Genomic DNA, 25644 nt, shown 5'->3' with positions numbered 1-25644 from the left:
GGGAATTCACTGTGTACAAAGTTACCAACAGGTACCAAGGGTATACTCCAGTTTTCCCTGGAAAATGTAAATAGTAGGGAAAAAAGAAAATCACACAACATTTCATGTAAATACTTTAATTATATTTAAATGCTTAAGACACAGAAACACTTGAATTAAATTACATCATAATGCTTCTGCTAAGTTGTACATATACGTCCAAGAACTGTGAGTGAAGGCGCTATTGAACTAAAAGAATACTCCAGTAGAAGCCCAGCAAATACTCGTAATATTCTTTTAGTCTTATTTTCTGTACTTCTTTAATCTAAGGGCAGTCATCACAGGACAAAGCCTACCATTGCAGGAAGAATGGTTAAAGAGAATTCCTCTGCAGGTGTGTTTGTTATATGAGATATCTCAGCATTAACGTGGAACAAGGTGCCTGTTTTTGTACCCGAGCTGGCAGATGCACTGCTTGGCAGCTGCCTGTGCAATACATGGAGTTGTCTGAGGCAACAGCCAGCTTATGGTTGCCTTTTATAGAGTGTAAAATGACAACAACAAAGTTCCAGTCCTATGAGTTCTAGGGGTTGAACGCTTGCAGGTTAGGGCATGCACCATTGCCACCGCTTGCGTCCCCATCCTGCTGCAAAGCACAGGAGCGTGACAGGCAATGATGTGCCAGCTGCTGAAGGAAAAAATCTGACATCTCTGTGGCTGGCTGTCCTCAGGGAGCACTCGGAGGAGATAAAGAGATGGTAAGTTGAGGCAGGGGTGGGGTGGGGGTTGCTTTTTTTAGCTGGTCATGTAAGCATAACCTCGGGGAAGACCCACAGATGGTGGCCTCCAAATGCTAAGGACCTACACCAGATTACACCAAGTATTTGTACCCACACCCCCTTCCAGCAGTCTCCCTGGCGCGCAAACCTCGGCAAGCTGGGAATGCCTCCTGCCATATCTACCAGTTATAAAGGATGGGCCATTTTCTACACGTGCTGACACTCCTAGACTTACTACACTTTCAGAACTCTCTGGTTTTAAAAAGGAAGGGGGATACTGAAAAAATAAAGCAACACTGTCCCACAAAAATGCCATGAGGGAAGCTGTGTAGTGAAGAAGGTAGAGCTGGTGAGAAACTGTTCGCTGCGGCAGGGGTCAGTGGCATGTGCACGGGAAAGCGTTTGCATCTGTGAATACCAAAGGAAAATCACAGTGGGAAGCAAAAAAACAGGATCTGGGAGAACAAAAACTAGCTAGCAGGCCCAAACTTGCAACAAAGCACGATACCTGAATTGCCACTCAGTGAAACGCCTCCTTGCAGAAAGCTTACCTTTATATCTGCATTCAAATTTTGGCTGGCCCTGATTCCCTCTTAACTGGTGCTGCGGATGGAATAGGATCTGACAAACACATGTGCTGCAGAAAAATCAGTAGGCGAGTAGTATATGGCCGGGGACCGACGCTTGTGCACCACTAACACAGCAGTGAGACAGTTTGATTTGTGCATTCACCTCCAGGGATCTAAAGCCACCACCCAACCAGGAGTGAGGGTCGATCTCTGGCAGCAAAAAGGAACATCCCTTCCCCCGGATCACGATGTCCGAACAGGGCGGACAGACGCACATCCCTTCTTTTGATTTTCCCTGCAGTTTCATGACTAAGGAACTGGGCAGGGAGGATGGGGCACGTGCCTGATGCTCTGGTTGTACTGGACCCTCCTCTTGTCCTTTCTGCCATGCTCTTTGCAGTGTGAGAGCCCAGCCTGGACCCTGCTGCCAACCCCTGGCCACTGTGCTGGCCAGCAGCACTCTAGGCTGGTGGCCACCAGAGGCTCTGAGGAGGACAGCCCTCATGCTGCACTGCAGCATGCCAAGGTGGCCAGAGACCCCTTCACACTCTCTCTCCTGCAGCCCTGAGGGACATGCAGGCAGCGGGGTGCTTCAGGGTTACAGAGGAACTGCTGGCTTACCTGCCTGGACCCACCTTCTGCACTAGCAGGTAACACGAGCAAAGGCTAACACAAAACTCTGTTTCCTTCAGCAGGGAGAAGACTGACTGCAGGTCCTAGCAGGTAAGGAAGCAACCAGATGTTCAGCCACCTCTAGGCACACCTGTTGTAATGTGGAGCCAATACCTGTTAATCCTCATTCAAAAGAAGAAAAATCAAGGCTTAATCTTCTCTCTGCACTGTAAAAACTTCCCTGAGCTGAAGCCCCGGGGATACGTGGTATCAGGGCCCCAGTTCTCTTCAGTGTTCAATTCCTCTCTCTGGCTCAGGCACTGGCGTTCCCAGGTCAGTGGCAGGGAGTCATGTAGCTAGATGTGACAGCCCCTGCCTCTAGCTGTGTGAAATCCCCTCTCTACATATGGCAGCCCTGATTTGGGATATTCACAGATCATCTCCTCAGTTAAGAAGTTATCAGCCAAATGTTCACCATTTCACTTCTTAGAGCTAGTGAATTCCCCATGCTGCAACATCAGCCCAGGCTCACATTTATCAGCATCACACATGCCACAATGGGATAAGCCCATGGTACGTGTTTTCCCTCGTGTGCCCCAGATTACCACTCAGCTAGGAGAGTCAGCTTTCCCAGCTCAAAGAGGCTTTGCCACCGGTCAGCCCTCCAGGGTCTGCCAAAGCTGCACAGGGAGGCTCATTCATCACTTTCCCGGGGATCTGGTGGCACAAAGCCAACAGGGAAGCTGTGTGAAACATGCACCTCTCCTCTCTCCCTGACCCAGAGCGCTCACACGTGTGCTCCGATAAGTTACGCTACAACAAAGTGGGCACTGTTCCTAAGCATGCGGCCTGGTAGATGGTGTCTGTCAGCACCAGCCCAGAACCCAGAGCAAGGCAGCTCAGAACCCTTTAGTAGTAACGGAGGCATCAAAAAATGCTACTGCCATCACAAAGGGTTTTCTTCCCAAAGTGACGACTGTTCCCAGTGCTTGTGCCCATCTGTACCACAAACCAGCAGAGTGACGAGCTGGGCTCCGGGACTCAGCCATGCTCGTGAGAAGTCAATGGTTTGTTGGCTCCATCCTCCCCAGTCTCGGCACAATCCCAGAGCAGGGGCAGGTATTGTTCATGCATTGATGGCATTGGCAACGTCTGTGAACACAAGACGGCTGGGTCTTTGGAGGGCTCCTTGATTCGTCAGCAGAATCTGCATTGAAGCAGTGAAAGATGAGACCCAGCAAGTCTGCTTTTTCTCGTGTGCATGACCCTGCGCACAGACTGCACAGTATCATAACTACATTCAGCCTCTTACTAAGGGCAGCAAAGCTGGTAGAAGGGCTGGAAGGCATGTCCTGCGAGGACACTTGGCTTGTCTGGTTTGGGGAAAAAGAGGCCGGGGGGCGACCTCATGGCTCTCTGCAGCTCCTTGAGGAGGGGAAATGCAGAGGCAGGCACCAGTCTCTTCCCCCCAGTAACGGATGTCAGGATGCATGGGAGCGGCACAAAGCTGCCGCAGGGGAGGCTCAGGCTGGTTGTTAAGAAACATTTCTTTATGGTGAGGGTGGCCAAACACTGGGACAGGCTTCCTGGAGAGGTGCTGGATGCCCCATGGCTGTCGGTGCTCAAGAGGCATTTGGATAATGCCCTCATTAATATGCTTTAATTTTTGGTTAGATCTGAAGCGCTCAGGAAATTGGACTTTATGAACTTTGTAGTCTCTTCCAAGTGAACTATTCTATTCTGCTCTATTCTATTCTACTCAAGGTGGGGCTGATAGACTAACATGATACTACCAAGGCTGCAACAGAAAAATACAACAAGCCACAGAGCAAGTCAGCACAACCATGCCAATTCAAAATCTCCACATCATTGGATTACAGGGTGTAGCTTATCCAGGACTCCACAGATTTGCCATGAACTCACTGTTTTATACACTCAAGGCAGCATAAAAAGACTTGAAACCTCAAGAAGGCCTGGAAACATGCCACAAACTGATCCTTGGCTGCTGGTTTAGACTCCCTCTCATGTTCCATAAAATCTTTAAACTCACGTACTTTCCAAGCAGAGGTGTCTGTGCATTAGCAAGCTCTGGAGGGATCTAAGGTATCCTGCTGGCCAGTCACTATACAGAGAGCATGCACTTTTACTGTGCTAAGTTTAACTCTGGCCTTGTCATTTCCCCTCTTTATTACCTGAAGGGAAGTACTCTGTGTGCACTGATAGAGGGCTCTGATGTTTGTGCTGCTCAGAGAACAAGATCCTTTGCTTTTATACGGCATTATTTCTCTACTTTCCCAAACCAGTGTATAGAACATGCTGATTATCATCCATATTGCAACACATCTGCTGTGTGCTCTTTGTCAGGCTGGGAAGCATCCTTCAAGGTAAGTATTTTATAATTGCAGTTGTATTTATTTTCTTCTTTCTTCCTTTCTCCCCACACCAAGCTTGCTACAGGTTATCTGAAGCTATAAAGAGTGTGGAAACCAAGACATGTTTGGGAGAATTCATGCTCCTAGAACTGGAAAAGCAAGGGCGATATGGAACAGCTGGAGAGGAATTCGGGAAAGGAGAGATGTCTACTCTAAGGGGAGGTTGCATCACTGGCTAAGAGACGTACCTGTTCCAACCATCCTTGCTGGCTCTGTATTACAGAAAGGCTTTTTGTGTGCGATAGTGGTGACAAAGGAAACAAAGAACACTATGAAACTGGCTGCAATGGTGAGAAGCCCTTCTTCCCTATTTCTCCTTCCTCTTGGTACAATGGGGAAGGAGACAGCCTCTTGACAAAGACCCATCTGGACCATTAACCAAGAACACCTGGCATCAAGCTCTCTCCTAACTCACAAATGTAGGAAGCCAGTGGTCTCTGATGACCTTATCATTTCTCAGTACACTCCATGCCTTTGAACACTCAGAAGTGGTCAAAGCAAAGCCTTCCTCCATTTTCCCCAAATTCAAATAGAAAACTCTCCTCCCTTTTCTCTTTTTGAGCCTTGCCTGCTCTGTGCCCAGCCGGGTTGGCCTGGAGGTGCTGACAAGATCAGATGTGCCAAGCCACAGCAATGCACAGGCTTTCTGCCTGCCTTCCTCAGGGCTTGCAACACAGTTCAGTGTTCACAACTACAGGCTTTCCCTTCACAAGACCTTGTTTCACACTCATAGCGTTAGGCAAAACAGAGATACCTTAAAACTGGGTGGAAATGTTTTTATTTTCAGGGGCAGGACAAGGGAGCCTCAGCACCTTGTGAGCATTGAAGCCCCTTCTCCCAGAAAATGGCATTGATCCTACTGTTCCCCTGTGGTGCCCTAGGTGGTAAACTGTAATAAACTCACCCTTAATTGCTGAAATTCCCCTGTTCTCTCTCATAGCTGAGTAGTGACAGCACTTACCCTCCCCAGGCTCTTTGTCCTAGTTGCCTTACTCTTCAAATCATCCTAAGCACTCCAAAATGCTCAAGGTGCCTGTTTCCAGGGCTGGCTGAGATGGGGAAAGCCCTCGCGGAGTCTCGTATGGTTTAATTACAGTACAACCCTACAAAAACTCCTTAGCCCTGTAACAAAAGCAGTGCAGGTGCCAGTGGCTGTGATAACAGACTGGCTGGCCACTGCTGCCTACCTTGCTCTGTGATGCCTGGGAAGATGCTGCATCTCGCCCATGTTCAAGCAGCTCCTGCTCCAGTTCATCCTGCTCTTCAGTGGGATCAAAGTTGTACATTGGCATGAGCTGGTGCCGTAGCTTCTCCAACCTGCCGCAGGAGGGAAGGCAAAGGGTTGGTAAAAAGAAAATCAAAAGACAGGACAGACGCTCAGGCTGCCTTCCCCGCTCCACAGATATAGCCTTCTGCATACTGTTTCTCATTCTGCGTGAGGATTCAGCTCTTGTTGCTGTTTTCTGGATAATGGTCACAACCTTGTCCTGTGGGGAGGAGGATAAGAACCTACTACACACAACTGGAAGATGCCCCAAGTGCAGCTCCAGGGATTAATTGCCTTCACTAATCTATGTTGGCAGGCATTACGCACGGAGGAATCAAATGGGGATTTTAAGTATCTGCAGACCTAATAAAGCTCAGAAAAAGCTTTATTTCATGGAAGAAACAAGAGGGTGGAATATACTGACTAGGCATTTTGCAACTCCTCTCCCTGCCCCTCTGCCATGACAGCCAGTCCTGCCACGTCACAGTATGCCTGCCAGCACAAGTCTGCTTTTAGCTCCAGCGGCCTAAGAGCAGTACTTCAACTATACTTGTCAAACTATATACTTGACTGGAAGTATATAATAATAAATAGAAAATAATAAACAGAAATACAATAAATAGAAAATAGGAAAGAGAGACTCGTGGGAGGCTGATGCATGTGGACAGGTTGTTCTTACTCTTGTATCATTACTTCAAGTAACAGAGCTATAAAGCATTACTGCAAAGGGTCTCCCTAAATAGCAGGCAGGTCAGTGATGGAGGATGGATGGGTGGCCATGCTCCTGTGAAAACACTTAGGCTGTAGCTGAGTTTTGGGGGTTGGGGAAAGGAAACACCCAAGCTCTTATTGGCAGTGTCACCACAAATACCTATTTTGGCAAGTGTTAGGATGACACATTCCCTCCCTGCCTCTGCACAGGTTTGCCAACACAGCCATTATCTCCAGCAGCGCTGTTTACAGGCCAAGCATTAGCTTCTCTTGCGGCAGTACCCAGACCTGGGCTGCACGGGTAGGCTTGGAAATTTCATAGTGGGCAGCGGCACTTCTAGAAGGTCTGTGGCCCTGCCACAAGGAATCAGACAGGGATTACCACAGCTAGCAGATCTTCACTGGCTCTGCTGTCAGAGATGGAAAAATCAAGAAGTGCGTCTCCTTGCATGCTGCTGTCTTCTCCACTTTCAGATGGGAGCTTAACAAGGAAATTAAGACACTAAGTCTCAGGCTAGAAAGCTGCATCTCTGCACTAAGCTGCTGGCATTGCTGTGACTGCAGCTAAAGAGGCACTTGCAAGGCCACTGTCATTGGCTTGGGCTGTTGGGAAGCACAGAGATCTGGGAACAGTTGAAATGTGAGACCCATGCCTCTCACATCAGAGTTTCCAGCTTCTTTATACACTCCTGATCCTTTCCTCTTTTTTAGTGCATTTCACAGATGAAGCATGAAGAGCTCACAGGATCCCCAACCTCCTCCTGCTCAACAATGTTGTCCTTCCCAAAACTGCAAAGGAGCCTTGGAAGCTCTGGTTTTAGAAGACGGCGTGCTGAGTCCCTGCTCCTGCCTCATTCACATGCAGCTGGCTGCCCGTATGCTTGCTCTCAGACAACCGTTCCTTACACTCTCCCCATCTCCTGCTCTACTTCCTAGCTCTGCCTGGATTTTGAAACACCTGGTTTTTTTGAGTTTCCTTCAGCTACCAAGAGATGTTACTCACCTCTTCCTCTTCCTGATATACAGAACCTGAAGGAGAAAGAAAACCATCATTACAACAGTCCCAGTAGGATGGAGATCAGCTGGGGCGAGAAAATTTCGGTACAGGACACACAGAAAGGAGGCGTAGCAAGTCTGATGTCACTGCGCACCAAAGCAGAGGGAAGGAAGAAGTGACAACTGAAACTGACATTTCATATACATCAGTGTAAGCTTGATAGTACATCCAGTCTGACACTGAGTGCTCGAGTGGCCTTTTATTAGGTGTGTTAGTAGTAGTCAGAGTATTAGGTGTATATTAAGTGTAGCTTAGCACATTTCTGGTGGCTGCAGGCCATATATTGCAATTTAAGAGTGAATGAAGAACCTTCCATTTGTGGTTTTCAACTGCAGAGTCCTACAGCATAGAAGCATCGTTACCCCCTCCCCAGTACAAAGGGAAGAAGCAAAGAGGGCATGCTCAGTGACTTGCCTCATGTCAGCCAGTAAGAGTGGTTGGGCTGGGAGGAAAGCGAGGCTTTTGGCCTCCAGAGCCTTGTTCTGAGAACTACGAACGCTGGCTGCTGCTCTCGGGAACTTAAGACCGTTTCCAGGATAATGTTTCCAGGTTCTCTTTAGGGGCTTTTGGAGAAACTCCTCCTTGGGCCCGCAATGAAATTTTGCAGTAGTCCCTTTCCATAGGCTCCTCTGCTGGTTGTATTAGTGAAGCTCTTCCTCATACGAGGAATGGGAGCTTGCTGCTACCTTCGTTCTCTGTTGGCAGGTAAACGATCTGGTTATATATTGAAAGAAAACTGCAGCACTTGCATTGTCTCTGTCAGGCCCAGAACTAGTTTCTGAAAGCTTCTACCTAAAGCATTAATAGCAACATTAGTTACATGCAGCAAATCCTGGAGGACTCTGCTGATACCCAGCAAGTAGAACCTCAGAAATGCGGTCTAGAATGAGTCAAGGTAAAATGAATTTAGGCTGCCTTACTTTATAAAGCCATGCCCACAGAGGAGATTAACATGGTTCAACGGTCTGCTTTAAAAGTTAAATTGGATGAACTTCCTTGTGGGCCCCTGGTGTTGACAAGGTTTAAATCAATGCAGCTGTTCCAGTTAACAAGTCAGAATAGACTGACTTGTTTGTCAGTCTGCTGCTGCTTTGTGTTCTTTTAATTGAACTTCCTCTTGCTATTAAAAATAAAAACCGATGCTATATATGGATTCCTCTAGGCCTGCTGAGCAGCCTGCTCAGACTAGACCCCAGGGAGACTGCAGAAGTGTTGGAGCACTGGATAAAGGCCTTAAAAAGAAAAGGATCTTGGGAACTATCAGTTCCCACCAGTTCTGGGTGAGCCTTTAATATAACACACAGAAGTTATTCAACCCAAATCGGTCCTAGAGCCCCTTTGATACCCCCCACCCTCGACAGACAGAGAACTATTTAGCAGGGTCTCTTACCATAGCTACAGCCAACCCAATCACAGTAATGATCCCAAAGGACAGCAGCATTGTGCTCATGCTGGGTCCACTGCTGGCCACATCTGGGATTTTGGTGCTGTTGAAACTAGTAGTCTCAGGGCTTACGGTAGCTGTTTCTGGTACAGTCACATCCAGAGTTGTTCCTGGGTCTGGCTTGGCCGTTGCAGTGGGGCTGTGATACAAGTCATGTACAGAGGGTGAGCTGTAACTCATCCTGCCAGCTCCTGGTAGCTTCTTTTACCAAGCTGTTGTCTCCAGCCACTCAAGAGACGAGTTCCAGCTACAGTAGTGGAGAGCTGCCCCTCATTTCAAGGACCCTCATGTGAGACCTATCTTGTAGCATCATGGCTGATGGCTTTTCTTCATGGAACCACACTGGTTTCTGCCTTGGAAAGGAAGAGAGCAGACACATAGTGCAAATAGAGACAGGCACCTTTCCCAAAGCCTCCCAATTAACTAGCACAATTTTTGAGAGCAGCTCAGAGATGCCCACTCAAAATAAGGGAAAAAAAATAAATAAACAAACCATTTTTCCCCTGAAAGAGCCTCCAAAGTGCTGCCTGATTCAGCTGAAGTCAGTGATTTGCTCTCCCCTCACTACTTCAGCTCAGCTCCTTGCAGGCACTTGGCAGATCTGTGTGGGGCCAGCCTCAGAGCCCCTGCCTTTGTCTGCTCCAGGCTGAGCCAGGTGGCCTCCATCCATACCAGAAAAATAGCATCTTCCTGCTTCTCTTCTGTCTGAATTGCTTTCAATTTACAGAAAGTTACAGAGATCCCCTCAAGTTTACCAGTGAGAACAGATCCAGTAAAACAGCAATCACCTCTGAGGCATCCATAATTCGAGGTGTTTTTCTACTGAATCCGAAGCAGGACTGCCCTCCGAACCAGTCACTGCTGACTGGCAAGTCACTGCCCTGTCCATCCACCCACTGCCCCTCAGCCCACGCACTCTGGAAGGCAGCTTCCTTAAAGCAGCGGGTTGCACTGGTCCCCCATCTGCTGCTAAAGACGGTATTTCTCAAGTCCCCCGTGAAAGCACCCACTCAGGCTTAGTCATGCACTGCTAATTATTGGTATTAATTTTAAAACGGGTCCCATTTTGGATTGCAGTTGTGAAATTTGACAGATCTATTCATGCTGAAAACATGAAAGGCTTTAATTGTTTTCATGCTTCTATTGTGGAAATGATCAGGAGTTGCAAAACACCATGGGATGATCCTATGGGAAGTATCTGCACAACTTTGTTTATAAAAATCACTGTATATAGCCTTAGTTCAGCAATTGCTTCAGTGAAAACACAGCTACCTCTGGAGCAGAGTAATACAGATCCCAAGAACTACAGCAGCAGTCCTCTGATAATTTCTCTGTACTTTAGCAGACGTTACATCTCTGAACTGGAATGCAACCAGGACACAGGGGTTAATGAGCTCTGAATAGAAAAAGATGTGCTTGCAAAGAGAAATGAGCCATTGTTCAGCTCTACTGTTCTATTCTGGGCAAGGTTATTGCGCAGTTCCCATTACTGCGATGCCTTACTGCTGTCCGTAACTGCGTTAAGCAGCATGATCAACATCTGTCACTAACAACTGAAGCAGAGAAATCACACCAGGCAAACAGCTCCAGGCCTTCGCGTGGTCTGCCAGCAGCCTGACTAGCTATCGCGACTTGCACAGCACTTGTCCTGCATCTCCCCGAGCATGCAGACCTCTCACCACACACGCAGACCCTGTCTCACAATTCCCAGTGAACAACTTTGTGAAGCAGGAGCTGCCGGGAGATTTCGAAGTGCCTGGGAGACTTGTGGAACATGTCAAACTCCCGTGAGTTTCTAGAGAAACGTGAAAGTAGATAGCGCTTCTGGCCTGGTGCCACCTACCATCACACTGAGACACGGGTTCCTTGTGGCTGAATGGGAAAGCGTCCTTCACTGACCACCAAACCAGACAGCACCTGGATTCCACCACTGACTACAGTGGAGCTCAGTGGTGGTGGACACCCAGGCCCAGAGATGATGAATTTGAAAGCCGAGTGCCACAGCAGCAGCCATGGCCCAGCAGGGGAAGGGAAAGAACTGTTGCACAGATATGGGGCAGGGCAGGCAGAGCAGCTGCTCGGAGAGAACCATCGATTTCTGCTATTCAGAGAAACCCTCCATGACGATACTTGATGTTTTATAAAAAGCCACAACCAAGGAAACAAAAATTGGAAAAGGAACCTCAGTGAAAGCAGTGAAGCAGGCCTCAGGGCTGCTCAAAGCATAGCTCTAGATGCCAAAGAGCTGCTGAATTTTGGAAGCATAACAGATTAGCCTCCATCTCAATTCAGTGTCAGTTTTGGAAAACGACTTGGATGCTGAAGCTGATTTCAAGCCTTTGGGTAAGGCCCCCTTCCATATGGGCCAGATATTGTGCTGCTGTGCATTGCTTCTCTGAAAAAAGTTAGGTTAAAATCAGCTGGCTGAAAATCTGGCCAACTGGGGATGGGGGGGGGGCGGGGGGGAGAGGGGTTATGCCCTCAGCATCCTGCCCATGCTGAAGGGTTCCCAAGCCCAACTCTGGCTGAAAGGTTCCCAGCAGAGCTCAGACACCCAGTCCCTGGGCCAGCCGAGAGTATTTCTGCTCCCAAGCCCCTCCTGGCCCCCGCTGCAGGGGGCCAGCCTGGGAGGCCGAGCGCCCAGGGCCCACGGCTTACGCAGGGGGCGCGTGACCTCTCCCACCACCACCTTCCTTTCCCAGCTGTCATCGTGGCGCCGGAGCCTCGACCTGCGGGCTGGGCGCTGCTCCGGGTCTCCGACGGCTGCTCCAGGGCCAGGCACGGCCGCCGCCCGGCCGCGGGTCCGACGCGAGGCGCAGCGGGTCCGGGCGCTCGGCTGCGGCGAGCTGGCGGTGCTCCACCAGCCGCTCCTCGCACGGCCACGACCTCGGCGCCGGGGCTGCGGAGAAGGAGAACGGAAGGCGCTGGTCGCTGCCTCACACCGCCGCCTCCCCGCCGCTCCGTGAGGCCGCCGCGCCGGGCGCTGCCGGCACCCCCGGCCCCGGAGCGCGGCGGGGTCCCCCCGGGCAGCGGGCGCGGAGCCGCGGCTCGAGGGAAGCCAGCGCCGAGCGGCGCCTCCCCGCCGCTGCCGGCCCGGCTGAAGCGACCCCGGGCGGGCGGGCGGCCGCGGCCCGCAGCGCCCCTCACGGCCCGGCCCGGCCCGGCGCGTTCCACCCCCGCGGGGCCGCCACTTACTGAGCGCTGCCCGCGGGGCGCCGCCGCTGGGGCCGGGCCGGGGCCGCGCTGCCCGCAGGAGGGGAGGGGGCCGCGCCGCGCCCGGTAAGCCCCGCCCCTCCGCTGCCAGTCCCAACGCGATTGGCCGACGGCCTCAGGGCTCGGCTCGCGGTTGGACGGCGCTCCGTCAATCAGACGCGCGGCGGCTGAGGCGGCCGCTCTCCCGTACGGCCGCCCCCCGGGAGGCCGCTCTCGCCTCTGAGGGGCCGCTGAGGTAACGGCGGGGGGGGCGCGGCGAGCCGCAGCCTGTCCCGGTGCGGGCCCTTCGTCCTCGCCTGCTCCCGCGGCGGAGCCCTGCGAAGAAAGGGGGCGGGGAGCCGCGGGCTGCCGGCGGTGCGAGGGCGTGCGGGGGGAGCAGGCGAGGGGAGCTGCGGGGGTCCCCCCGGTGCCGCCCCGGGCTCCGCTCCCTTTGGGTTTCCCGCAGGAGCGCGGCTCCGCCCCGCAGCACGGGCACGGCAGGCCCCGGGCTGCGCCCCGTGGAGCTCGGTGCCGGCCCGGCTGGGAGCTGACCCTGCCCAGCACCGCTGCGTGCGGTGGCCGGGAGGCGTCTCGGGGTCGGCGCGGTGCTCGGCCGGGGGAAGCGGAGGAGGGGAGGCTGGGGGCTCGCTGAGGCAGGAGCGGGCGCTGAGGGGAGCCCGCGGGGCTGTGAGTCAGGGGCCGAGGGGCCTCGTTCCTCGCGGGTCGCAGCGGGAAGATGGGCTGGCTGCGCTGTCCTCCGTTAAAAGGCAGCTTCAAGTGTGATGTTTAGCAGCTGTTCTATAAAGTTTGGTCTCCCAGTGTCTCAGTGGTTGTCGTCTTTTTGTGTGCGTGTGCGTGTTTCTTCCTCTCTGGCAATGCTTATTTTCTCTGAGAGACTGACTGCCCTTAGGCTGGGTTTGCCTTCGTGTCTTTCAAGTGTTTCTCTTCCCTCTCATTGCACCTTGTGAGCTTTTCTCCTTCCCTTGCTCTGTAGCCCCGTTGGATGGAAACAACATGGAAAAAACACAACCTGTGAGCTCAAAGTCTTCTGTGTGAAGCTTGGGACTTGGGGGCTTTGAATAGGAGAGGGAGAAAAGAGCTAGGAGAGACTGGAGGCCTTTGTGCAGGGTGACCTGTCCTGGGGATGGAGCTGAGGGAAGGCAGGCCTGTGGCTTTCTGTAGGCACGCTTGCTGCTGTCTTGCCATGGGCACAGACTGGCCTCCTCGTAGCTCTGGTCTGTGGAGATGGGCAGATCTGCTAGGAAATGGGTTCCAGTGGCAGAGCTGTTCAGCTGCCACCTGACTTTCCTGTCCTCTTTTATGTCCTCTTTCTAGGCAAGCAAATCTGCAAGCCAGTGCCCTTTTCGCTGTGCCCTGAGGAGAATCCATTGACTGTGACCAGCTGATGCTTAGCCATGGGGGCTTGTGCAACACCAGGTGTCCTGTGAGTCACCTCAGTGATTAGATCAGCAGACAGAAAGGAGGAACCCAGGTGGAAGTCAGGAGCTGACTTTGCAAGAATGAGATGCCTCACTCAGCCACTGCTCAGGAGGTTCTTGGGTCTTTTGCCTCAGTGTGTGCCAGTGGGATTGAGTCAAAGTCCTGTCCGTGGCCCCAAGCAGTCATCTTTGAGGCAGAGCTGCAGTGCAAGACCTGGGCTGGTGACTGCCATTGATGTGGTCGGCTACTGGCAAAAGGTGTTTGAGACAAATGGGATCCCTGAGGCACGAGAATCCAGTGAATACATCGTGTCATTTGTCCTGGGAGCAAAAACAGTTAAGTAATGGAAAAGGGTTAAGGTCTGTGTGGGCTCTTGCCTTGTTATTTTGATCAAATCCCTTGCCCTTCTTTTTATCTCACAAATAGGAGGTGGAACAACTTTTTCCTCCTTCAGATGGCAGTGCGGGGTATAGTTTATTAATGCCAATAAAGTACTTGGGATCTCTTAAATGCTTTCTTTGTAGGGAATGAAATGTAACCCATTACATATACACTAGCACTGTGCTCTGACTTCTTTGGTGGAATGAATCTTGATTTTGCCTATACTTCTGACCCCAAAAAGTAGCAGAACAGTTGTACAGGTTTGTTTTTAAATATACAGGTAGGCTCTCCTTAGTTGTTCAGGATTTCCAAGAGTCCCAGCCGTGTGTGCTTGTCAGTGTGCTGGGTCTGCCTGGAAGATGCCATTGCATCAATGTAGATAATGCCTAAGCTGCACAGATGGGCTGGTTTTAAAGTGATGTCTTCAGTTTCAGAGCTTGAACTCCGAAAAACTCCATACTCCGCTTACAGCAGTGCAACAGGAGCAGATCCAGCAGCTGTGTCACAGGCGACTAGAAAGGTAGGGGAATCCTCTTGCAGTCATTCCTTTGGAGAGTTTCCCTCAGGCTTAATGCAGCCAGAAGAATGGTAGCAGAGGGAAGGCTGAAGACCATCAGTAGCGGACAGGTCATGTTACAGCTAGTGCTGCATCAGTTTCTCATGGTAACTCAAGTGATAGGCATTTGCTGTTGCTGTCAGGTAGCAAGTCATCTGTCTGTCCTGTGTGGGAGCACAGAGGATTTAAGAGATGTTACAGAGGAGCAGGAAACTGGCAATACTGACGCTGATGCCGGTATGTTTTCATTAAGCCCTTCTGTGCTTACAGAATTTAACCATGGATTTCTCAGTCTCTCCTTGTATGTCAGATGCTCCAATCCCTTAATCATCTTAATGGCTCTTTGCTGGACTTGCTCCAGTGCATCCATGTCTATCCTCTGCTGGGAGCCCAGCACTGGACACAGACAGGGCTCCAGTTGGCCAGGAGTGACTTTCCCTTTGTAAATCCATGCTGTCCTTAATATATTTGGAAACGATCTCCAGGATTATTTGCTCCATGAGCTTCCCCATCATTGAGGTGAGGCTAACTAGCCTGTAGTTCCCCAGGTCTGCTGCTTCATGGCAAACTGATCTGTGGAAATGGAGCTCCTACAACTCCCTTAGAGAGAGGGCATGTACATGTTGTACATGCAGTTGAGGGCCTCAGGGCTGTCTAGATAGCCACTCTCACAGGGGTTACTAATGAGGTAAGCACAGTACTGAGAACTTTTCTGTGTTACAGAGCATAGTCGTAAAGTGTTTGTTTGCTTTTGCCTGCCACAGAATGCCAGTGCAATATGTGCTTGGTGAGTGGGACTTCCGGGACCTGACTCTGAAGATGAGACCCCCAGTATTTATTCCTCGGCCTGAGACAGAGGTATGACTGTAGGCAACATAGGGGGGACTTGAATCTGGGCACCTTGTTGCTACAGATGTGCTTGGTGGGGTTACATTGTGATAAAGAGGTCAGGTTGCTCCTAAAACAGGGGCATCCTAAGCTCGTGACCTAGAACTTTTGCCATCTGGCTCAGAGCAAGAGATGTTGCAAGCTAGCATATCCCTTGATTACATCCACTGATGGAAGGACTTGGCTTGCTTTCCTTATTTCTGTTATGGGAATGACTCCTAGAAGTTCAAGAACTTTCCTACTATATCCCAGTGGCTTAGTACTTCGATATGATGTCAAGAATCTCAGAGTTGTCCAAAGTTTGTTAACAAAACCCTGCAGAAGTAGAGGGGTACTATTGGAAAAAGATATTGGGCTCCAGAGAGCTTCTTTGTCCACATGCAGATTAAGATGGTGCAGGCTGGTAGGAAATGGCACCTGCTGCTTGTCTGATGACTCCCCAGTGGTTTCTGGACAAGCACTGGACATTGAGCTGTACTTTCCTTCCGTAGGCTGGCACACGGTAAGTTCTGACCTGGGCTGGAGTTAAATGTGAATGTCAATTGTAAAAACACAAAGGACAGCCATATATGCTCAAGCTAAAACTTCGTTTTACCCGGTGTCCTTGCTGCTAGGGAAAAGCATAGGAAGTACATGGTGACATATTCCCTGATATTAGCCTAGCTTTCAGCTCATGAACATCCTAGTGACAAAGTCTTTGTTTACTACTCTTCAAGAGTTGTTGGTTTTTTTGTTGTTGTTGTTTGGTGGTTTTTTTTGGTTTTGTTCTGAGAATTGGTTTTATTTTTGCAGTGCACATTAACTTTTGGAGATGGAGTAATTTCTGTACTCTGTCCAATAAGGAGTCCCAGAAGCTTAAGGCTGTGTCAGTCTAATTGTCATTTCTCTGATCGTTTGACTGCTGTTTGGTGACTGTTGCAATGTACTGGTAGCCTTTTGCTTAGGGGACAGTGCAGTAAAAAGAATGCTGTGTTGGGTGTGTTAAACACAGAACAACCAGGTGGTCAAAGGAGGTGATTTACTCCCGCTGTATTTAGGGTTGGAGCGGTCTCACCTTGCCTATGGTTCTGGGCTCCGTGACCTAAAAGGGATGTTAAGGTACATGAAAGCATCCAGAGGAGGCAGCAAAGCTGGTAGAAGGGCTGGAGGGCATGTCCTGTGAGGAGAGGCTGAGGACACTCCGGTTGTCTGGTTTGGGGAAGAGGAGGCCGGGGGCGACCTCATGGCTCTCTGCAGCTCGCTGAGGAGGGGAAACGCAGAGACAGGTGCCGGTCTCTTCCCCCCAGTAACGGATGTCAGGACGCATGGGAACGGCACAAAGCTGCAGCAGGGGAGGCTCAAACTGGACAGTAGGAAAAATTCTTTACCATGAGGGTGGCCAAACACTGGGACAGGCTTCCTGGAGAGGTGCTGGATGCCCCATGGCTGTCAGTGCTCAAGAGGCATTTGGATAATGCCCTCAGTAATGTGCTTTCACTTTGGGTTAGCCCTGAAGTGCTCACACACGTGGACTTGATGATCCGTGTAGGTCCCTTCCAACTGAACTATTGTATTCTTAAATTAAAAACAGTAAAGGGATCGTTCAGACAGAATGTCCTCTACTGACAATGTCAGAGGAGATGCCAAGGACTGAGTGGACTTTGGAGACACGAGGGCCCCACTCTGCTTTTTCTGGGGAAGCAGAAAAAAGGTATTGAGGAAGTTTGAAGAAAGGAGCAGCTCAGTAAAGAGATGATGCAGTCTGCAGGGTCCTTCAACTGGCACCTCTAGTTATATAAAAGTAAAAGGCAAAGAAAACCAGTGCTTCTGTTATGCTCTTTGAGGAAGAGGTTGCTGTTGAAATCTGTGAGTGGGTTCCAGACAAAACCACTGAAATTCAGAACCTGAGTCTTGATTTGGTGTGGGTTATCAGCAGCATCTCACTGAGAAGCTGCTGGGCCCTGAATCGTGGTAGTGACACCTTGTGCCCAGAGGAGGTGTGAGCTCTCTGTGGCTGCGTTTGGTCACTGTGCTGATGACGTTTGGAGCTAGGGCTCTGAGGAACCTTTTTGCTGGTCGGAGCCCAAGATGGTTAGTTTTGTTCTTACTGATGGTATTTCTGCTCCGGTTGATTCAAGAGTGCGTTTCCAACCTCTAGCTCCCCATTAATTCCTGAATGCAATATGAGCACTAAAAGCAAAGAGAACTTGCATGTTGTGCAAGTCGAACCATCTGCTGACAAGGCTTCCCCTGGTGCTGCGCTCTAATTCTCGCAACACAGTGCCAGGCTTCAAACAAAGGCTTATTGTGTACCATGGAAGCCAGGGTTACTAATGCCTGTGAACATGGCTAATGGTGCCCACATGTGGGATTTTGGTAGAAGCATCTCTGCTGGCACAAACTGAAATGCAGTTCTGCAACACGCTGCGTTTGAAACCACTTAACGTACCCCGGGGCAAACATCCAGCGTAAACAGCTTAACCCAAACCTTGTGTTTGTGGGAAAACTTTATTTGACGTGTCATGATACTTACCATGAAGGCACATTTTTAGCTCATGTATTATGAAAAGCCAGAAGCGTATGATGATAGCTCAGGAATGAAGCTTCACTGTCCATTGACTTGACAAACAGAGTAGTTCTGCCTCAGCAAACACTCTCAGCAGGCAAGGCACTGGAAGCAGGAGGTTAGCAGATGTAGTACACCTTGGCCTTTTTCATGGGGAGCAGAGGAGGGCTGCTCGGTCGGGAAGAAATTAGCCATGTAGCAAGAGAGAAGGAATGGGGAAAAAAAGCCAGGTGAAAGAAGAGCTCGTCTAGAGTAAAAGAGAGATGAAAGGGGTGAGGGCTAGGAAGGGCTGGAACAAGCAGCCCTGCAGTCTAGGCCTGGGAGCCCAGGCCAGAATGGCTGCAGGTCCTGCACCTGGTGGCTTCTCTTCTGCTGAACTCTCAGCCAATTCCTGCTCCTGCCTTCCCTTAAGATTATATAGCGTGTCAGGGAAGAGTCACCTGGTCTTGAGACCTGTGAAGTAGAGAAGGTATTCTGCATTAGGATTCCAGCAGGCTTTTGAGCAAATGGCTAAATGTGCTTGGGTTCCTGCGTCGCGGAAGTGCTTTTGCTTTGGCTACTTGTGCCCTTCTTCTGGTGTCCGAGGACCTTTTCATGGAAGCACAGGTGGTTGAGGCTGGCAGCAGTCTCTGGAGGTCCTCCAGTCCTTTGTATGTGTAAAGCAATGGGTCAGCTGGAGTGTAAAAAGTGGGGCAGGGTCTTAGGTTCCACTGGGATGTTTTAAACTTTCCAGGTGATACAGATGTAACTAAAATCAGCCACTCTTAAACTAAGCTACAAACTTTTCTGAGAGGATGGCGTGAAGTAATGGAGATGTGAATTCAAGAGATGACCACTCTCGCACTGGCTGCCTGCAGTTCCTAGTGCTTTTATCAGGGTTAGGGAAACTAACCGTGCAAGTTCGCAGCCAGGATGATTCCCTGATGTAGCACCATGCAGGTGAACACAGTCTTATTCCAACAGAACTGTTAAATTTAGACTTCTAGGTAACATTAAGAACATTTTATATGCCGCTTAGCGCCCCAGATGCTTTGGCACATGCCTTCTCAGCAGCCCAAACTTGGCTGCATTCCTTCTTACACTGATGAAGAATACATCCCACCTAACCTTTTCCTAGGGCCGCTTTTCTACTGACACAGTTCATCAAGTTTCTGAAGCTTTTGTTGCATTTCCTGCGAACATCAGTGAATTCCTCTGTGGAGAGATGTGTTGTGCACTGGTGCCAAAAAAACTGATCTCAATTTCCCAGACTTACGTGGAAGGCACAAGCAGTCACTGGCATTTGTCAGAGCTGGAGGTGAGGGATGTAGAAAGCTCTGTTGTTGGTTTGAGAGAGGGCTGCAGAGTTGTTTGTTTGTTTTTTCCACTGCGTTGTTTAATCTGAAAGTAGATGTGGATGCAGCTGATGAAGCCTGCTTATGACCATACTAGGGAAAGGAGTAGAAGAAGGATCAGACTTTTGCTTTTTTCTGGACTTAATCATCATGGAGGCACAGTGAAGAATTCTGTGCTCTCCTCCATATTTCATGGGTGTGTTTTGCTTTAGGGACATACCTGTGATGTCTGCAACAGCAGGTAATGTCTGCAGCTGGCTATCGCAAAGCTGTTACACTGATCTTCATCCTATTTAGGAAAAAATATCCACAGCACAGTAAACCCTGGGGCTTGGGATGAGTCGTTGTCACCACACAGGGAGCGTTTGTGTGATCTGGTGTTGGGGAATTTTCTTGGACAGGAGGAGCGTGGGGACAAGATCCAGCTATCCAGCAGCACCTGGGGGGACACTGCTTTAGGCACGTGGTGCTTCCAGGAACCATGTACTGTGCATAACCAGTTGCACAAAACCGAGCTGGTGTCCAGATCCTTTCCCTCTGCTGCATTGGTCATCTCTGACTGAGAGCGTTTTGTGATTCTTTGGGTTGGGGTTTGCTTGTGCTTTGTTTAGTAAGAGTAATTTTTTCAGATTTCCCTGGACTTTAAAACTGTAATAGAAATAACTTCATTATTTTGCAGAGGAGAAAGTTTGATCTGTTGCTTTCTTTCTATTTAAGATCTGTTTGCAGCATTCTTAGGGCCACTAGTGCTGAAGCTCTTAATCAAATAGTAACTGTAAGTAATCCACGTTCTTTAGGAAACAGTTTATTACCAACATTGATATCTCAGGTTCAAGTTGCTTATCTGTGACTGCACACATGAGCCACATGGCACATCTTGTCCTTGGCTGAGTAAATGGAGCTCCCTACGTTGACTTTTCTAGTGCAGGTACACAAGCGGCTGCAACATTTGCCTTCTAGTTATATTTTTGTAGCTTCTACAAATGCTCCTGTCTGCTAATTCAAAGACTAAAATGATGAGGAGGCATCTTTATCACGCATTTTTTATTCTGCGGTTACAGCAGAGGGGTTCTGGCTCTTGCTATGAGCTCCTAGGCATATGGGTAATGCTATGAAGGCAAACGCAGTATGGCACAAACCACCACCATTGTTCCTCAGGACAAAGAGACACAAGCAGAGAGAGAAGCTCGGTTGTCTGCTTTAGTTTTGCCCTGTGTGGAATTTGCCCCTTTGCAGTCTGTTTAGCTCGCTCTGGCAGCGGAGCCCTCTGCCATTTGCTCCCTCTGGGGATATCTGTTTCAGCACATGTGGCTCTGTTCTTCTGTTCCGTGGGAATCGGGGTGGGGATGGGACAGGGAGCCCAGGGTGCGAAACTAGCAGGTCTGTTTAAGAGCGGGATGACAAAGCTGTGCAGCCCTGGAGGAGAATTGTTGCACTGTCCCCAGGCTCGCCTTCCTCCAGTTACCCGGCCCTCTGTGAGCAGAGCTTTGGGCTCGCTGCTGCAAGCGCTGGCGATTTGCAGGGGTGTGTGGAGCCCAGTGTGTGCCGTCTCCCAAGGCCATCAGTGACGGCTGCGGGGGACTCTTGGGGTAACTTCTGTGATGCACCCAGAGTCGCCGGAGCCGGGCTTCTGCTGTGTATGTGCGTGTGTTCAGGACAAAGTTTTTGGTTGTGCTCCATCTTGTGAGTTATCTTGGTTATGTGCTTATTGTTGTAATGTCAAGGGATGCATGCCTCAATGCTGTTCAGTCACTATTAATGCGGAAGAAAGCCCTTTTTCCAAAGCAACACCACCTAAAATCCAGGCCAAATTACCGTCACAGCAGCCTTGTGGATCAGAGAAAAATAGGACAAAGAAGAGAACTCAGCCAACCGCGGGTAGATAATTCCTTTTTTTAAATCCAAGTAAATAACAGCTAAATCAATCCTCACCATGACTTCATTAAGGAAAGGTTTATTTTGGTCCAGGATTTCTCCCAAGGAAGTAGTTCGGGTTATGCGGCTTATCTGCTTTATTACCCCTAGAGGGCACTCCAGGCTCAGTCTCACAGCATTCCTGTCGGTTCTGTGCGTTATTGCAGTGTGATTTCTGGTGTCTCCTGATCCCCTCCTCTCTCAGATGTTCTGCCCCTCAGGCCACCCGGGAGTCCCCTGGTGACACCTCCCTGACTCGTTGTGATCTCAGCATGAGCTCAGGCTGCGCAGATTTTTCCGTCCAGGTTTTGTTGTGGTGACTGCCGTGAGAACAGCGTGTTGCCCTGCGAAGGGAAGGGGGAAAGCATACTGTAGGGTGAAGAGGTGTGTTTAGCCTGGTTGACGTCCTGGGGACAGAAACGCCGACTCTGTACCATGGCTGAACGCTTTTCTTACTAATCATGCAAAACAGACTGTGGCTTCGGCCTCCTGTGAGATCATGGAAGGTCGTATTAAAAACATGAAAAAAGGCTTACTGGGTCAGATTAGACTGGTCTGTGTAATTGAATATACAGTGTCTTACTGGGGGTTGTAGCAGATGGTAGGAACAAAATTATAAGGGAAAAAAAAAAAACAGGCAGAGAAAGATCCCCCCTTCTTTTGACAGGCAGCAGTGAAGGGCTGTTCTTAGCCAAAGCTGGATTTGGGGCCATTCTGCTTCATAATCACTAATGGATCTGTCCTCCATTAATTTGTTTAATCCTCTTTTGAGTCTGTCTGTCTCTGTAGCCTCCATGGCATCGTTTGACAGTGAATCTTTCTAATTTAGTACTGTAAATGGGAAAAGTATTTTCCTTGTTTCAGACGCTGCCTGTACTTTTAACAGGAAAGAGCTTTGAACTACGTAACACGTGCAATGACCATTCAAGCTCTCCATAACACTTGGAATTCTTAGTCCTGTCATGTCTTAATCCTTTTTCCACCTGCGATTTTTAAATTTTTAACTTGCTTCTCAAGATAGATTGTTTCCTTTCTATGCCAACGTGCTCAGTGCACTGAAACCTCTAGTGTTTACCTGCCTCGGTCAGCTGAATGGCAGGCGTTGTGCTGGGGTGTTCTGTGAAAGCACTTGAAGCAAAGGTTTGCTCAGAGAAACCTTTCATGAAGTTGAACCTGACTTCTAGCTAAGCACGATCATTAACCTTTCAAGAAGGTCAAGCATACAGAGAAGGGAGGATTTTTGCTTCCTGACATGTATCTGCAAATACAGCGATCCCCAAGGGGGGGCTTCCACCAGTCCTACGTGTCAAAGCAGTGCGCACGTCAGCTGGCTTAATCAGTGCTAAAGGAAGCTTCTGATGCAGAATCACCTTTCATTTCCCTAATTTCAGTGCCACAGATGGTTCTGTTTCAGAAAGTTCAAAAGGTCACAGGGTCTTGTGAGTACAGCCATGGATCAGGAGTCAGGAGATTGGGGGGAGTTTTGGGGGGTTTTTTGTTTTCATGGTTTTGCCTCTGACTAGTGTTCTCTTCAAAGGAAAGCCACTTCTCTCTGTATCTCTGGCTTTCCAGTTTGGGAAATGAAAAGGATGATAGTGCTCTCACACATGATTTAGGGTCCTTTCCTGAAATACCATTAGACTCCTATAAGGTGTATTAAACAGAAATGCAATAGAGCATTATTTAATGGGTCAAAAATTAAATGCCATCTGTCAAAACATAGTTATAAACAAACGTGCTGAAGTTGTAGCGTTTCTCTTGTGGCCTCCTGGAGAGCAGATTTTGCCCACAGGTAATATTTTATCAGTATGTTTGAGGGAAAACAATATTTTCTGAAAAAGTGGACTGTGGCCCAGAGGCCGAGGAATGGGAATTACAAAGGCAGCCTGTTATTGTTGTAAAGTAATCAGAACTGCCCTTTGAGCTATCATCGTAGCAGCTTATATACAAAGAGAGAAATAATGCAGCCTGTGCCTTGCGGCAGAGGGGCTTCAGCTGGCAGAAGAGCGTGGAGAAAGATGTGGGGAGGTGCTGGGGAACGGCTCACCATAAGCATCCGTTCTCAGTGGGCTGCCCAGCAGGCTAATGTGATCCTCGCGTGTGTTACTGGGGGGCTGCCATGTACAAGTAACAGGGTTAAATAATCTATGTGAACTGCAATAAAGGAATAGTTGGTGAAATAATATGTCCAGTTTTCTTTCTCAACCAGTCAGTAAGATATGGAAAACTAGGTCAGGAGAAGAAACAGAAGGTGGATCGGCAACTGAAAAAAATCTGCCTTGTTGTGAAAGACTGTTTAGCTCATCAAAGACAAGCTCAAGGGTTAATTACTTAGCAAAGAGAGCAGAAATTTGTTAGCAGAAGTCTCACTGGTTTCACGGACAAGTGTATAAGCACTATAGATGCCAAGAGAATAAAAGGTGTATGTCATTAACAGAGAGTATAATTAACTCCTAAGACAGCATAGCTGGTGCCTCTCTTGCTGGCTTTTTTAAAATCAGGACAGGGTGTTTTGCCACAGCAGATTTCTTCTCGTTCAAACAGAAGTGTAGAAAGAAACAGTTGTTCCTGGCTTAACTGGCCAAGAAGGACTATGGTGGTAGCTTCTCCTGGGTTCCTGTGCAAGAAAAAAAGGCTGTGACAGTGCAGAGTATTGCTTCTAAGCTAGTGAGTTCCACAACAGACTCAGAAATGTAAATGTAATGCTAAAATCCATGGGGAGAAGCAGCGGCTTTTTTTTTCCCCCTCTAACTTATGCACAAACCTGTTCCTCAGGCTAACTTATATAGGCTTTCCTACCACGTTCTCACAGATGTGTGCTGTTAAGGCCTTTATTGCCCTGAAAGAACTCCACAAAGTCTTCAGCTTTCTGATCTACCTGTTCTGACTGAAAAAGGGCCTCAGTTCCCGAGGGTTTCAGCTGAGTAGCTCATCAGTGGTTAGAGCAAGATCTAGGACTAGAACTGGGAAAACAAACTCTGGGATGGCTGGAACAGGATGGCTGGGACTCGAGAGGTTTCCCACATGGACAAGGAAAAAAATCCGTTTCGCTCCCCCCTAGCCCCTGCCATGCCTTTCTGACACCCACATAAATGGGATTTCAAAGCTAGGGACAGCAAGCTGGACCTGAGCATCTGTCCAGATGCTGCGTCTGTCGGCAGTCAATACCAGTAGCTGCGGGGAAAGAAAACCTCAGTTCTGCAGGACTGCGCCTGGTTAGAGAGGCTTGTGGTGGAGGCGTGAGGAGCAGCGTTTGGCAGCGCCCCTGACCCTCTCCTTGCCCCTGTGGGGCATGGCCGAGTTTAGATGTGGCAGCTGCAGCAATTTCTGTTGGGTACTAGCACAAATGGATTGCAAAGGCTGGTGCCTTTCGGTGAACTTGTTTCTGGGTGCTGTCCCGGCCTCTCCTTCAACAGGCAGAAGAGTGCTCGGCACGTGCCCTGGCACATCAGGAGCTTTTTCTGTTGCGTGGCAGAAGCCAGCCCCCTTCCTCAGTATGAGATGTGCGTTTAGCTGTTTGCCATCGCTTCTGCCTAAAGCCGCCCTTTCTTTCAGGATCGATGACTTCTTCACGAGTTATTCCAGTGTTTTACTTCCTATACATGTACCTGTCTCAGCGGAGTTCTGCAGCGCCCCGAGGGGAGTTTGACAGGTTTTGTGCCATGTTTTCTTTTTACTGCTGCAGTGCCAGGCAGAAGAGCCCAGGACATGCACGCTGTAGCCACAAGCCTGCCCCTGAATCCCTGGGCTGGCTTGGTGGCCTGGTTTTGGAAAGAGGGCGTGTGGCAGTGATCTTCTGTGGCCATTGCCATGGAGGTACGTTTTCAGCTTGGCTTCCTGGTGTTTTGTCATGTGCTGGTTGGCAGCCAAGTGGACAAACAGGAGGGGAGGGGTGATTTGGTTAATATCAGATCAGGCTCTATGGAAAGTCCTGAATTCTGAGAACAGAAGTTTCTGGAAAGCACACAAATAAGGAAAACATTCCCAGGAAGTGTGCGAGAGCAGAGAGAAGGTTAGCCAGGTTTTCGTGGGTCTCTTGCTTTCCTTGTGCCCTCTGCTAACCTTGCAAGTCAGAGCCTCTCACCCCGCCCAGGCTCCCACCCATGGGACCTTGTCTTCCCCGCTTTCACCAGTGTGCGGGGCAGGAAAAAGGGTGCCGGTAGGGAACACAGTGTGAATTTGTGAGCTCCATCCTTGCCTTTTCCCCTCCCTCCCATCCTCTTGCTTTTGTTAGCCCTGTACTTCTAATCACAGAAACATCAGATGTCTCGTTTGCTGAAGCGGGACCGCAGCACGTGATTGCCTCGCCTCGGGACCTCCACGCAGCTCTGTAGCCACTGCTGTGCAGTGAGAATCTCTGCTGTTTCCTCCTGACTGCCTCGGTGCTGAAAGCTGCCTGACCCTGTGCTGTCTGCTGGTTGGAGCTGTGCAGCTGTGGAGCTTGTGGTTTGGGTGCTGGCAGACGCTGTCCTCACGCTGTCTTTGTGCAGCTGCGGTTCCAAGAAATACAGCGAGCTAGAGACCTGGCCGCAGGGAGGGGGAGG

At 49.6% G+C, this 25644-nt stretch overlaps 2 protein-coding genes across 16 annotated transcripts in view; one reads left to right on the top strand and one right to left on the bottom strand.

The window, feature by feature from the left end:
• Positions 1-100: 100 nt before the first annotated feature.
• Positions 101-12141, bottom strand: C10H3orf18 (chromosome 10 C3orf18 homolog). Of its 11 annotated transcripts, XM_067002965.1 has the most exons (6): positions 12046-12141; positions 11509-11749; positions 8797-9199; positions 7353-7378; positions 5559-5688; positions 101-3091 (listed from the first exon to the last, which is right to left on the bottom strand). In XM_067002965.1, the coding sequence occupies exons 3-6, from the start codon at positions 9028-9030 to the stop codon at positions 2981-2983; spliced, it is 501 nt and encodes a 166-aa protein (XP_066859066.1). In that variant the 5' UTR covers positions 9031-9199; positions 11509-11749; positions 12046-12141; the 3' UTR covers positions 101-2980. The 11 variants fall into 11 exon arrangements, with proteins under 11 accessions (XP_066859066.1, XP_066859067.1, XP_047928820.2 ...); XM_067002966.1 differs by lacking the exon at positions 11509-11749 and having other exon boundaries at positions 8797-9203; XM_048072863.2 differs by lacking the exon at positions 12046-12141 and having other exon boundaries at positions 8797-9203; positions 11509-12027.
• Positions 12142-12167: 26 nt separating this feature from the next.
• Positions 12168-25644, top strand: part of HEMK1 (HemK methyltransferase family member 1) — a 32411-nt gene continuing 18934 nt past the window's right edge. Inside the window, exons 1-4 of one of the 5 annotated variants that reach the window (XM_067002960.1) lie at positions 12168-12298; positions 13378-13486; positions 14292-14383; positions 15184-15277. In XM_067002960.1, coding sequence (XP_066859061.1) covers positions 13448-13486; positions 14292-14383; positions 15184-15277 — 225 coding nt within the window. In that variant the 5' untranslated portion in view covers positions 12168-12298; positions 13378-13447. The other 4 variants (XM_048068754.2, XM_067002962.1, XM_067002963.1 and 1 more) reach the window with 4 other exon arrangements.

The sequence above is a fragment of the Anser cygnoides genome, chromosome 10, assembly GCF_040182565.1.
Source record: "Anser cygnoides isolate HZ-2024a breed goose chromosome 10, Taihu_goose_T2T_genome, whole genome shotgun sequence".
Classification (NCBI taxonomy): Eukaryota; Metazoa; Chordata; class Aves; order Anseriformes; family Anatidae; genus Anser; species Anser cygnoides.
Note: the sequence above shows the minus strand (reverse complement) of the source record. Positions and strands in the feature narration are given on the sequence as shown.